Here is a 15,248-nt window from a genome sequence, read left to right as displayed (position 1 = left end):
TATTGACCTATTTATTGCCTTACCTCCTTACTTCATTTGCACACACTGTATACAGATTTTTCTATTGTGTTATTGACTATACGTTTGTTTATCCCATGTGTAACTCTGTCGTTGTTTTTGACACACTGCTTTGCCTTACCTTGGCCAGGTCGCAGTTGTAAATGAGAACTTGTTCTCAACTAGCCTACCTTGTTAAATAAAGATTAAATAAAAAAATTAGAAAGATGGAGATTACTGTAAAATAGCTGAACTATGGCTGGTTGGGTGGCTACCAAATATGTTTTATTATTATAATTTATATCAACCCTCAATTAAATTATACTGTTATAATTTATAATTATAAATTATACCCTACTGTATTTATCTATTTATTTTGCTCCTTTGCACCCCATTATTTCTATCTCTACTCTGCACATTTTTCCACTGCAAATCAACCATTCCAGTGTTTTACTTGCTATATTGTATTTACTTTGCCACCATGGCCTTTTTTTTGCCTTTACCTCCCTTATCTCACCTCATTTGCTCACATCGTATATATACTCATTTTTCTACTGTATTATTGACTGTATGTTTGTTTTACTCCATGTGTAACTCTATGTTGTTGTATGTGTCGAACTGCTTTGCTTTATCTTGGCCAGGTCGCAGTTGTAAATGAGAACTTGTTCTCAACTTGCCTACCGGGTTAAATAAAGGTGAAATAAAAAAATAAAACATTTAAATACATTTTCTTTCAGACGTGGTTTCAAATACATGTCTATTTGGGGGTTAGGTTTAGGGGTTAGGTTTAGGGGTTAGGTTTGGGGGTTAGGTTTAGGGGTTAGGAAAAGTCGTTTTTTCAATGGGAATCAGTTGTTGGTCCCCAAAAAGTCCTGACAAGTATAGTAAGGCGTGTGTGTGTGGGAGGGGGCTGTGGTTGTGTCATTTATGGTAAATGTATGAGACAGGAAGAGGGTTAACAGACCCAGTTATCCATGCAGCTAAAATAATGGCGCTTCACTATCTCCTGAAGGTTTCTGATGGGGATTACATTATTAAACAAGGATCCATTTAGTGTCAAAAAGTACACAACCGCCGCTATTACTTTGTTTTATATTTCAAGCAGAATACTGTTGCAGAACTGTAGTACTTTGTGTCTTCATCAGAAATATATAACCACAGATTTTATGATACACACGCATTCAGACACACACGTATAGGCATAACCACACATGTGAACACACACCACTATAATTGTAGAGATGAAGGAGAGCGTGGGAAGTTGTTGGGCTGCCCCTGCTAAGGAGAGATGACGGGAAGGTGACAGGGAAACCAGATGAAAGAGCACACCTCTGACTGTAGTGTATGAGTTGCGTTCACTGGGTAAAGGCATCCCTCACTCTAAAGCTGTGGGCGTTGCAGTAAAGCTGATGCTGAAGATAACATAAAATGTTTGTGTGTGTGTGAGACAGGGGAGGAGATGTTTGATGCAGGCTAGTGAGTGAGTGAGTGAGAGTGAGAGAGACTGTGAGAGTGAGAGAGACTGTGAGAGTGAGAGAGATTATTCTCATTCTGTGCAGCAGATATTCTGTATTTGTCTATGAAGTGGTCTCAAGTTTGTTCTTTAGTACCTTGTTGAATGACAGAATCTTGGTATTTTCTTGTTTTGCCTGCGTATGATCAGGTGTTAGAATCAAAAACAGTCCTTAAGTGTCAACATTGACAGACAGTGCGTGCGTGTGAGGAGGCGCCACAGATTAACTAAGGTAGTGGCCTGATTACTTCCAGACCCTTGCAGTCAGACAGTTAAATTACAGCTGCCTGTGGCAAATTGAGCGAATCATTACCCTGTGATTACCAGCCACTGTCTCCACAGTCATCACACACAGTGGCCTACTTGCAGGCCCATTCTGATTGAATGACTTTTATTTCTGCTTAGATCTACACTCATTCTCCCCTTCATAACTCTCACTCCCTAAATCACACACACACACACACATAAACCTCGGAGTGGGCTTGTCCCTTGCTCCTGCCTGCTGCTTGATCTCCTCATGGCTTTTTAGAGAGTGCAGGACATCTGAGGATGATGATCACTGACCTATATGCTTATCTATAAACACAAAGCTCTGTGCTGTACAGTCTGTCCTCACGATGGAAAATGACATCTCATGTCCTTACCTATTTTGCGTTTGTTTTCTCATCTCTGGGGATGTACAGACAGGAGCTCTGACAAACCATGGAAACGTGGGCACCTCAACAAAACACACACACCTGTGGATATGCTTTGATCTCATCCACAGTGGCATACTTTGATACGTCCATGCTTTGATCTCATCCACAGGGGCATACTTTGATACGTCCATGCTTTGATCTCATCCACAGTGGCATACTTTGACACATCCATGCTTTGATCTCATCCACAGTGGCATACTTTGATGCGCACGTTGGACACTCAGAAAGAGGTGAGAAGCGTAGGGTGCTGTGAGAATATAGAGAGTGTGTAGACCAGTCTCTCGGCCCGTCTGTAGTCTGACTCGGTCAGTCTGAGAGATTCAGCAGTACAGACAGAGGCCTGTGGAAACACTGTAGACTACAGGGATGAGCTCATTCACAGCTCTCAGCCTCAGATTTGACTATGTCCAAAATACCTAAGGAAAGGAAGACTAGCCAGCCAGTATCTATCTCTAACTCAAACACAGCGAATACACTCATAGATCCACAATTTTGGCCTATTTTTTTATGAATAAGATCCAGCCCTGCATAGCTGACTTGCATAACACTGAGTGCAGTAATTATTGGAAGGATGAGAGAGAGAGAGAGATCTGATCTTGGCCTCTTTAGCTGGTCTTGTGTTCTCTGTCAAGTGCCTCAGATCACAGTGAAGAGGATTAGGGTGTAAAACCGGAATCTGGCCATTCCAACATCAGGAATTCTTTGTCTTCGGGAAATCATTAAGACCAGTCAGGCCATTATAACTGGACTGATGGGCCGTTTTGTTCGTTCAGAGCTTACGTCCGAACTCTGACCCCTGAAGAAGTGTGTGAGACAGGGTCATTGGGCTAGCTATGTGTCATGGGTTTCCTGTGCCAATACATTTTCATCAAATGAGCAGTTGCGCAAGTACAATAATCCAATAAGAAAATGTGTAAAATAATAACTTAATGTTTGCCCAAACCATGGCTTATTAAGGTTAGTACATATAGAGGTAATACTGGGATTCATGATATTCTAAAACATGCAAGTGTAACAACATCCCAATTCATAACTGCTATTTTCCTATGTACAAATAAATAAATCACACTCTAAATCAAAAGAATATAATGTATGAACAGTATTTCAGTTCATAACAGTTTTCCAATGGTTTAGAAAAATAGCTCTGTGATGACGTTTGTATATAAACTGCTACACATTCTTTGGGACTGTTAGTGTATTAGTGTTGTACTGTTAGGCGTTTACTGCACTGCTGGAGCTATGAGCATAAGCATTTCTCTGCACCTGCTGTAACATCTGCTAATCTGTGTACACGACAAATAAACATTGATTGATTTTTTGGGGGATTTGACATCGTATCTGACCGTGTATCATTTGAACTGCTCTCTCCATACTTAATGTACTCCTTCACCGGGCTTCTTCTCTCATTGGCCATTGCTCACTCCGCCCAACAGCCCCACGTACAGCCCCGACCAACCCTGACTTCGAAGGACCACAGTGTACTGGCTAAGTTTACTCTATATTCTGACCTCAGACCCCACCACTACTATCCCTCTGTGTCTCAGCAGGTCTGACTGTAGAGCAGCAACACATAGCGTCTGGCTGATGAAGAGACGCTGTCCACTGGACCATACATTACCTTGTTACCATGGGGATGACAGGGTAGACCGGATGCTAGGTTGTTTCCTGGGACATGACTAACACCTAGCTTTACAGAGAGAACTAATATTCATGACGTGTTAGAAGAAGCCCACTTCCTTACCCCTCACCTACTCATATTGTATTGCCCTACTCCTATGCTGTATACTCTTCCTCCTGCACACTCTGTCAGTGGGATTCCTGAAGACAGGAATGGGATGCAGGAGCCAGGCCGGAGCTCCCATTGCCCAGCCAGCATTCCACAGGGGATTAAGTGGAAAGACTTATATAAGCTCTGACGGTTCCTCATCTCCAGGGTTCCATATCCCCAGGAATCTGTGTTTCGGTCTCTCTTCCTTTGAAGAAGCAAAAGCACCCCCTCTCCTCTTTTCTCACACTAAAATAGAATTTCGTTCAGGTTACAAAACCAGCCCAAGTTATTTATAGTTGGTTCCACTGTCTGTTCTCCACATTCTAGTGAGACATCTGGAACGATTAGTCTTCTATTCTGTGGTTGGATCTCTGGGGCAGTGTTTGGGAGGTTATTAAAGAGACAAGCGGTGTACTCCTTTTTTTTTCTTCTTTGTTTACTACTTTTTTGATCTTGTCTCATCGCTGCCACTCCCCAATGGGCTCAGGAGGCGAAGGTCGAGTCATGTGTCCTTCGAAACATGACCCACCAAACTGCACTTCTTAACCCAGAAGCCAGCCGCACCAATGTGTCGGAGGAAACACTGTTCAACTGACGACCAAGGTCAGCCTGCAGGCGCCCGGCCCGCCACAAGGAGTCGCTAGAGAGTGATGAGCCAAGTGAAGCACCTCAGGCCAAACCCTCCGCTAACCCGAACGACACTGGGCCAATTGTGCGCCGATCACGGCCAGTCGTGATACAGCCCGGGTCTGTAGTTATTGATCCCGGGTCTGTAGTGATGCCTCTAGCACTGCGATGGGAGACCCACAAACTGTGTACTCTAATTCAACATTCTCTAGTGGAGTGGATCCTGAAAGAAGAGCTGGGTGCTGGTGATGAGTAATAAGTTATAGAATGTCTTTTTGTTCTTCCTCACATTCTTTCCAAAAGGACAGTTTATGCCCATAATTCACTAGTTAGAGCTGAGAGAGTGTGTGTGCGTATGTATCTATGCCTTTAAAGCTTCCAGTCAGCGTGTAGCAACAGGGCAGATTATTTTATTGGTTATTTCTCCTTCTTTGTCTCTCCTGCTCCTCTATTTCTGGCACACTAATTGGTGGTTAGCTGGTAGGTTAGATGCACCTCTGCACGTCACCTATTATGCACATCTCGCTGAGTTCCCCCTGCCTACCCAGGTAGTCAGCATCGCCTCCCAGGTTCCTACTGCTCTATTAGACCTCATTAAGAATGTTCCAGAAAGTCTACATCGGTCACTTCCTGTCACACTGCCTGTGCATGTTCTCACTGATCTACTTAACACAAACTATTACATTATCTCACTCGCACTCTCCCTCCCTCTTTTTCTCTCTCCTCTCCTCTTCTCTCTCTCTCTCTCTCTCTCTCTCTCTCTCTCTCTCTGAGTAGCAGGGTCATTGTGATACTAGAGGTCAGGGGCAACATCACATTAGTTGTGAATTGATAATGGATCTGGTAAATGGGCCTAAAAGCTCTCTATTAGCTCTCTATTTCTGTTGTACCACAGAAACCTGTTACTGTACGTTGAACCTGCACTCACGAGGCCATTACAGGCACAGAGCTATTGCAGGGACAAACAGTCATAAACCATATACACACACTATGCATTTGTAGTAATAGGAGCAGACACACATTCATGCACAAATCCCAATTGTTTCCCATTTTATGTATTTAGGAATATTTAAAATGGCCATCAAAGTATTCACACCCCTTGATTTTTTTTCTCCACATTTTGCTGTGTTACAGCCTGATTTTAAAATGGATTCATTTGAGATTGTGTGTCACTGACCTACACACAATACCCCATAATGTCAAAGTGGAATTATGTTTTTAAACATTTTTACAAATGAATTAAAAATGAAAAGCTGTAATGTCTTTAGTCAATAAGTATTCAAACCTTTTGTTAAGGCAATCCTAAATAAGTTCAGGAGTAAAAATGTGCTTAGCAAGTCATATAATAAGTTGCATGGACTCTCTGGTCTGTGTGCAATAACAGTGTTTAACATTATTTTTGAATGACTACCTCATCTCTGTACCCCACACATACAATTATCTGTAAGGTCCCTCAGTCAAGCAGTGAATTTCAAACAAAGATTCAACCACAAAGACCAGAGAGGTTTTCCAATGCCACGCAAATAAGGGAACCTATTGGTAGATGAGTAAAATTTTTAAAAAGCAGACATTGAATATATCTTTGAGCATGGTGAAGTTATTAATTACACTTTTCGTGGTGTATCAATACACCCAGTCACTACAAAGATACAGGTGTCCTTCCTAACTCACAACATTGTAGTTACTCCATAATACAGAGTGAATGACAGAGTGAAAAGAAGAATGAAAAGAAGAGTGAAAAGAAGAAGAGTGAAAAGAAGAATGAAAAGAAGAAGAATGAAAAGAAGAAGAATGAAAAGAAGAAGAGTGAAAAGAAGAAGAATGACAAGAAGAAGAGTGAAAAGAAGAATGAATGAAAAGAAGAAGAATGAAAAGAAGAAGAATGAAAAGAAGAAGAATGAAAAGAAGAAGAATGAAAAGAAGAGTGAAAAGAAGAATGAAAAGAAGAAGAATGAAAAGAAGAAGAATGAAAAGAAGAGTGAAAAGAAGAATGAAAAGAAGAAGAATGAAAAGAAGAAGAATGAAAAGAAGAATGAAAAGAAGAATGAAAAGAAGAAGAATGAAAAGAAGAAGAGTGAAAAGAAGAGTGAAAAGAAGAAGAATGAAAAGAAGAATGAAAAGAAGAAGAATGAAAAGAAGAATGAAAAGAAGAAGAATGAAAAGAAGAAGAATGAAAAGAAGAAGAATGAAAAGAAGAAGAGTGAAAAGAAGAAGAATGAAAAGAAGAGTGAAAAGAAGAATGAAAAGAAGAAGAATGAAAAGAAGAAGAATGAAAAGAAGAGTGAAAAGAAGAATGAAAAGAAGAAGAATGAAAAGAAGAAGAATGAAAAGAAGAAGAATGAAAAGAAGAAGAATGAAAAGAAGAAGAATGAAAAGAAGAAGAATGAAAAGAAGAATGAAAAGAAGAATGAAAAGAAGAAGAATGAAAAGAAGAAGAGTGAAAAGAAGAGTGAAAAGAAGAAGAATGAAAAGAAGAATGAAAAGAAGAAGAATGAAAAGAAGAATGAAAAGAAGAAGAATGAAAAGAAGAATGAAAAGAAGAAGAATGAAAAGAAGAAGAGTGAAAAGAAGAATGAAAAGAAGAAGAATGAAAAGAAGAAGAATGAAAAGAAGAAGAATGAAAAGAAGAAGAATGAAAAGAAGAAGAATGAAAAGAAGAATGAAAAGAAGAAGAATGAAAAGAAGAAGAATGAAAAGAAGAAGAATGAAAAGAAGAAACCCAGTACGGAATAAAAATATATTTTTTTAAATGTATCCTGTTCGCTTAAAGGCACTAAAGTAAAACTGCAAAACCTGGAAAAACCTTTATGTCCTGAATACAAAGTGTTAATGTTTGTGGCAAATCCAACACAACACAGTCTGTCCTCACGATGGAAAACGACATCTCATGTCCTTACCTATTTTGCGTTTGTTTTCTCATCTCTGGGGATGTACAGACAGGAGCTCTGACAAACCATGGAAACGTGGGCACCTCAACAAAACACACACACCTGTGGATATGCTTTGATCTCATCCACAGTGGCATACTTTGATATGTCCATGCTTTGATCTCATCCACAGTGGCATACTTTGACACGTCCATGCTTTGATCTCATCCACAGTGGCATACTTTGATACGCCCATGCTTTGATCTCATCCACAGTGGCATACTTTGATACGTCCATGCTTTGATCTCATCCACAGTGGCATACTTTGATACGTCCATGCTTTGATCTCATCCACAGTGGCATTCTTTGAGTACCACTCTTCATATTTTCAAGCATGGTGGTGACTGCATCATGTTATGGGTATGCTTATCATCAGCAAGGATTAGAGAGTTGTTGTTTTTTTATGATAAAAATATACGCAATAGAGCTAATCACAGGAAAAATCCTAGAGGAAAACCTGGTTCAGTCTGCTTTCCAACAGACAATGGGAGAAAAATTCACCTTTCAGCAGGAAAGTAACCTAAAACACAAGGCCAAATTTACACTGAAGTTGCTTACCAAGATGATATTAAATGTTTCTGAGTGGTCTAGTTACAGTTTTGGCTTAAATCGGCTTGAAAATCTATGACAAGACTTGAAAATGGCTGTCTAGCAGTGATCAACAACCAATTTGACAGAGCTTACAGAATTCTAAAAATAATAATGGGCAAATATTGTAAAATCCATTTGTGCAAAGCTCTTAGAGGCCTACCAAGAAAGACTCACAGCTGTAATCACTGCCAAAGGTGATTCTAACATCTATTGACTTTGGGGTGGGAATACTTACAGTAGGGCAAAAAAGTATTTAGTCAGCCACCAATTGTGCAAGTTCTCCCACTTAAAAAGATGAGAGAGGCCTGTAATTTTCATCATAGGTACACTTCAACTATGACAGACAAAATGAGAATAAAAAAATCCAGAAAATCACATTGTAGGATTTTTAATGAATTTATTTGCAAATTATGATGGAAAATAAATATTTGGTCACCTACAAACAAGCAAGATTTCTGGCTCTCACAGACCTTTGATTCACAGATTTGAAAGATACGTAAACATTACCAGGCAACTCCTTTTTTACTACATTTACAACTTAAGCCAGCTATTCTGGCCTATGGAGTCGCTTGGGAAACCAAACTACCAAACAATCCAATGATGGGATTTATAAATAAATAATCTGGGTTCCTGAAGGACTGATCTCTATAATACACTGCTCAAAAAAATATAGGGAACACTTAAACAACACAATGTAACTCCAAGTCAATCACACTTCTGTGAAATCAAACTGTCCACTTAGGAAGCAACACTGATTGACAATAAATGTCACATGCTGCAAATGGAATAGACAACAGGTGGAAATTATAGGCAATTAGCAAGACACCCCCAATAAAGGAGTGGTTCTGCAGGTGGTGACCAGACCACTTCTCAGTTCCTATGCTTCCTGGCTGATGTTTTGGTCACTTTTGAATGCTGGCAGTGCTTTCACTCTATTGGTAGCATGAGACGGAGTCTACAACCCACACAAGTGGCTCAGGTAGTGCAGCTCATCCAGGATGGCACATCAATGCGAACTGTGGCAAGAAGGTTTGCTGTGTCTGTCAGCGTAGTGTCCAGAGCATGGAGGCGCTACCAGGAGACAGGCCAGTACATCAGGAGACGTGGAGGAGGCCGTAGGAGGGCAACAACCCAGCAGCAGGACAGCTACCTCCGCCTTTGTGCAAGGAGGAGCAGGAGGAGCACTGTCAGAGCCCTGCAAAATGACCTCCAGCAGGCCACAAATGCACATGTGTCTGCTCAAACAGTCAGAAACAGACTCCATGGGGGTGGTATGAGGGCCCGACGTCCACAGGTGGGGGTTCTGCTTACAGCCCAACACCGTGCAGGACGTTTGGCATTTGCCTGAGAACACCAAGATTGGCAAATTCGCCACTGGCGCCCTGTGCTCTTCACAGATGAAAGCAGGTTCACACTGAGCACATGTGACAGACGTGACAGTCTGGAGACACCGTGGAGAACGTTCTGCTGCCTGCAACATCCTCCAGCATGACCGGTTTGGCAGTGGGTCAGTCATGGTGTGGGGTGGCATTTCTTTCGGGGGCCGCACAGCCCTCCATGTGCTCGCCAGAGGTAGCCTGACTGCCATTAGGTACCGAGATGAGATCCTCAGACCCCTTGTGAGACCATAAGCTGGTGCGGTTGGCCCTGGGTTCCTCCTAATGCAAGACAATGCTAGACCTCATGTGGCTGGAGTGTGTCAGCAGTTCCTGCAAGAGGAAGGCATTGATGCTATGGACTGGCCCGCCCGTTCCCCAGAACTGAATCCAATTGAGCACATCTGGGACATCATGTCTCGCTCCATCCACCAACGCCACATTGCACCACAGACTGTCCAGGAGTTGGCGGATGCTTTAGTCAAGGTCTGGGAGGAGATCCCTCAGGAGACCATCCGCCACCTCATCAGGAGCATGCCCAGGCGTTGTAGGGAGGTCATACAGGCACGTGGAGGCCACACACACTACTGAGCCTCACCTCATTTAGACTTGTTTTAAGGACATTACATCAAAGTTGGATCAGCCTGTAGTGTGGTTTTCCACTTTAATTTTGAGTGTGACTCCAAATCCAGACCTCCATGGGTTGATAAATTTGATTTCCATTGATACTTTTTGTGTGATTTTGTTGTCAGCACATTCAACTATGTAAAGAAAAAAGTATTTAATAAGAATATTTCATTCATTCAGATCTAGGATGTGTTATTTTAGTGTTCCCTTTATTTTTTTGAGCAGTATATATATATTTTTACACTTTTGGAAAGCTCATATTCTGAGCTAGCCATTATAAAAGTATGGCCCACAGATCTAAGATAATCTGAACAACCTTTTAAGTGGAAAAGACTGTATTTACACCAAGGAAACATTTTAGGATTAAATTGGCCCCAACTACCAACTGTTCACTGTGTTCCCTAAATCAGGTAGGAACTTTTTCTTCATATGATGTGGGCGTGCCCTGCAGTTAAACACTTCTGGGAAAGAGTTACAAAATTCATCAGAGACAATTACTGCTGGCAGGCAGCACTGCCACGAGAAATATGTTGGCTCTTAGATGGCAATCACCTCACTCTCTCCCAATTCGCCAGTGGATACAGTTACTATTAGAAGGTATAACTTTATAATTATCGACAGTCAGAATGAATGGTACCAGTCAAGAAACAATTGAGGCCTGGACAAATATACTTGACTCTGTTTATTTGTATGTGTTTTTTCTTTTTTATAATCTATAAAGCCCAAATGTACAAACAAAATATATACTGTATACAGTATATACATTTTTTACTAGGAATCAAAATGGCATGCCCATGTTCAAAATGCCTTGCGATCTGGAGGGCGGACTTTTGCACCCTCCCAATTGTCCAAATGTGTAATCCGTTCCCTTACCGATATCGTGGACAGTAATGGTTTGAGAACATCATGTTTTGTACACTGAGTGGTTCTAAATTAACAGTTGTTTAGTCGTTTGAAAATGCTCTTTCCATGACATAAATTAACCAGGTGAATCTAGGTGAAATCTATGATCCCTTATTGATGTCACTTGTTAAATCCACTTCAATCAGTGTAGATGAAAGGGAGGAGACATGTTGTGGGGATGGGGTGGGAGGTTGGATGGAGACATGTTGTGGGTTGTTGGATGGAGACATATTGTGGGGATGGGGTGGGTGGTTGGATGGAGATGTGTTGGCGGAATGGAGTGGGAGGTGGGTGTTGGGATGGATGGAGACATGTTGGGGGAATGGGGTGGGAGGTTGGATGGAGACATGTTAGGGGAATGGGGTGGGAGTTTGGGTGGAGACATGTTGGGGGAATGAAAACAACAAAATTAATAAAGATTTGGTTACACAAAAATACACTTTCATATGCATGATTATGCATGCATAAGTAACACAGAATTGTAACAAAACACACACACACTAATGTTAGTGCTTAGTTCTGGGGTAGATCTGTCCCAGAGTTACCTGAGAGGCAGACAGCATAGCGTTCTGCCACGGACATTTCATTCCACCTAGTTGTTGTCAGAGAAGCAGCACCTGGGCCGGGTTGGGCTGCTTGGTGCCGTGGGCTCCGTGGCAGTGGCATGATCAACATCTCAACCACAGACTGTGTCCTGTCCTGGCAGAGCCAGCAGCCAGCTCCAGACCTGCAGCAATGTGTGCTTTGGCAACCAGTCAACCAGCCCTCTCACGCTCCACACACGCTCCCCCCTCCCTCTCCCTCTCAAGCTCTACATCCTCCCTCAACCCCCATCACAGTACCCTCACGATATACATGCTGACACCCTCACTATAGCAGAATGACATGGCTATGATGCATCCCCTAGGGTTGTCAGTGTGAGTTTATCTGAACTGTGAGTCAGGCGTTCTAACCGTCAATGTAGCTGGTTTGCATACGTTGGGGGGAGTTTATACTCGCTTGCTCGCACGCACGCACGCACGCACACACACACACACACACACACACACACACACACACACACACACACACACACACACACACACACACACACACACACACACACACACACACACACACACTCTCACTCACACTTTTTAAGTAGTTTTGCAAGAATCCTCCCCTGTGCAAGCCGTCTTACATGCATGTTCTTGTTTTGGAAAGATAAAGCCCACATCTGACCCTCTTTCTCTTCACACTGCTGTCCATCTGATAGGAGAGCAGGGCTGTTTTCCTATGAGCTAACCCAGCCGTCTGACGGGGAAGTGAAAGCCGCAGAGCGAGACGCTTTACATTCCAATAGCGAGCAACTGCTATCAACACACCCGCTAGGGCTAAATATGATATCAGCTCTATTTGGAGGAGAAGGACCTAACAATAACCATTATATAATACAGATGAAATCCTGACAGTCCTGGCAGTGAGTCAGGTCACTTTGTGTATATTATCTCTCTGTGTTGATGTTGGAGTGCATGTGGACACATCCCACTCTCCGAAATAGATCGGACCAAAATACAACTGGCCTGCGCTGTTGACTTAAATTACAGATCCTGCAGACTTCAGAGGGCGTTATGGGCAAAATCATCCCAATGTTAAAGTCGGTTTATTCATACATGGGCATAAACTCCAGTTCAGTTTTGTTTGGCAAGCTTGAACCAAAGAGATTTCTTCTGGAAAAAGTTTTATGAATATTTAATGGCGAATGGAGATTTTTGCCTGTAGACACACTTGCACATAAAGGGACGGACACACACACACACACTCACACACACACTCACACACACACACACACACACACACACACACACACACACACACACACACACACACACACACACACACACACACACACACACACACACACACACACACACTCACACACACACACACACACACACACACACACACACACACACACACACACACACACACACACTCACACACACACACACACACACACACACACACACACACACACACACACACACAATGTACTTATGTGCTTTATTTATTTATTTTTTATGTAAGGTTAAATGAAGTGCTTTGCTTTTGTTTCATGGTTTGATGGAAAACCCAGTCAGAGTCTAGCTGTCTGGACAATCTTATCTAGCAAGAAAACAGGCAGCTCACTTAACCCTCAAGTTGTTCAATCTGCAATAAGAAAAACAACAGAATGGCTTGGACTGGTCTTCTCCAGATCACTGCAATGTACTGTTTTTAGCCAATTATCTTGTTCTGTACATTGGGTTTACTGGGTTTATATTGGTTTGCTCTCTCCTCTGAGCTCACAGGAAGTCAATTCACAGGGTTAATCTGTTGGTCAGTAGTTGTCTTCCTATTAGGGAGGAAACCCTGAACTGTGGGACAGTAGTAGAAAAGTATTCAATTGATATGGAGGCTTTGTTGGGCTGAACTCTGACCTCTAGGCTAGTAGTCTACATACGGTGCATTTGGGAAGTATTCAGACCCCTTGACTTTTTCAACATTTTGTTACGTTACAGCTTTATTCCAAAATGAATATCAATTAAAACAAATCTCAACAATCTAAACACAATGCCCCATAATGACTAAGAAAACACTTTTTGTTGTTGTTGTTTTTTAACTGGTGATGAGGGAGAAAAAATCATTTAATCTGCTTTAGACCAAAGGTTGTTATGTAACAAAATGTGGAAAAAGTCAAGGGGTCTGAATAGTTTCCAAATGCACTGTATATAACTGTTCCATTAGGAGAAGAAAAACCCAAATGATCTTATGTAATTATACTGTTTGGCAGTAGACCTGATGCTGTCGTCTGCAGTATGTAGCAGTATTCATCCCAGGTGTTTGTCTCTCTGAGTAGAGCGTGGCTGTCTTCCTCATTTGGTTTCATGTTTGCTTTTATATATATTTTCTGTCTTCTCATTAACCAATGGCAACCACATTCCGTAGGGCGGCAGGTAGCCTAGCGCTTAAGAGCGTTGGGCCAGTAACTGAAAGATTACTGGTTTGCATCCCCAAGCCAACTAGGTGAAAAATCTGTTGAGCAAGGTACTTAACCCTAATTGCTCCTGTAAGTCGTTCTGGATACGAGCGTCTGCTAAATGACTAAAATGTTCATGTAAAATTCCTTAGCAGGGGGAGAGACACAGGTGTCAACGTTACCTACCCCTGCCCACCACAGGGGGCTCCTGTGTCACAGGGGGAGCCACAGGGAGCTCCTGAGTCCCGCAGCAGTCTGAGGCACTGCATCTCAGTGCTAGAGTCATCACTACAGACCCTGGTTCGATTCCAGGCAGTATCACAATCTAGTTCATTCATTAGAAACTAGAAAATGTGTTCACTTTCTGTCCGTCTCTGAGAGAGATGCTTGATGACTAGAATTCTGCATGAGAGTGTAAACTCTCTCTCCCTCTCCCTCCCTCCCTAGGGTGTGGTAATCCTGAGGAGCTGACTATGGAGAGGGCCCATACAGCAGTGGAGGGGGTGTTTGAGACCCTCAAAGAGTTGAGCCATGCCCGAGACCACCTCAAACAGTTCACCTCCGTCTACACAGCAAGCGATGGAGTACATCAGGTCAGTCAGTTGCACAACGACCCACAACTCAACAACGCCATCGGTGTCGGCGGTTGCCCTCACAGTCTAGGGTTACATCAGACAGGCGTTCTGTGTTCGGCGGTGACTGTGGAACCCAATCCCTCACTAACACACCTCATACGCCTCCACAGCATCCTCCAGAACACATTACTGTTGTATTTTCTAGTAGTGAGTTTCTGTCCACAATGTACAGAATGTGGGGCTATCTCCATTTGTCTATTCAGCTGTTCAACTATTCATTCATTTTCTGCCCATACATACATCACAGGAGCCTTGTGACACCTTAGTTGGGGAGGATGGGCTCGTGGTAATGGCTGGAGCTGAATTCGTGGAACGGTACCAAATACACATGGTTTCTAGGTGTTTGATGTCATTCCATTTGCATCGTTCTGGCCATTATTATGAGCCGTCCTCCCCTCAGCAGCCTCCTGTGACACCGATATAGTACGTATCTCCACAGACTTAAGACAATTATTCTCCCTTTTCTCCTGCCCCTTTTTACACACACCCTTGTGGGAAATGACATTGCCTGAAGCCACCTCCGGTAAATTGCGTCAGAGCCACAGCCTTCTGAATGAGTCTCTCGCATCAGTGTCAGAGTGGCACATT

At 42.4% G+C, this 15,248-nt stretch overlaps 1 protein-coding gene across 1 annotated transcript in view; it reads left to right on the top strand.

Annotated features, from left to right (window-relative positions):
• LOC110521664 (sec1 family domain-containing protein 2-like) overlaps positions 1–15,248 on the top strand; it is a 67,211-nt gene that overhangs the window by 35,106 nt on the left and 16,857 nt on the right. Inside the window, exon 2 of the mRNA XM_021599399.2 lies at positions 14,473–14,618. Within this exon, the coding sequence (XP_021455074.2) occupies positions 14,473–14,618 (146 nt within the window). The remainder of the gene's footprint in view (positions 1–14,472; positions 14,619–15,248) is intronic.

This window comes from Oncorhynchus mykiss, chromosome 30, assembly GCF_013265735.2.
Source record: "Oncorhynchus mykiss isolate Arlee chromosome 30, USDA_OmykA_1.1, whole genome shotgun sequence".
Classification (NCBI taxonomy): Eukaryota; Metazoa; Chordata; class Actinopteri; order Salmoniformes; family Salmonidae; genus Oncorhynchus; species Oncorhynchus mykiss.
Note: the sequence above shows the minus strand (reverse complement) of the source record. Positions and strands in the feature narration are given on the sequence as shown.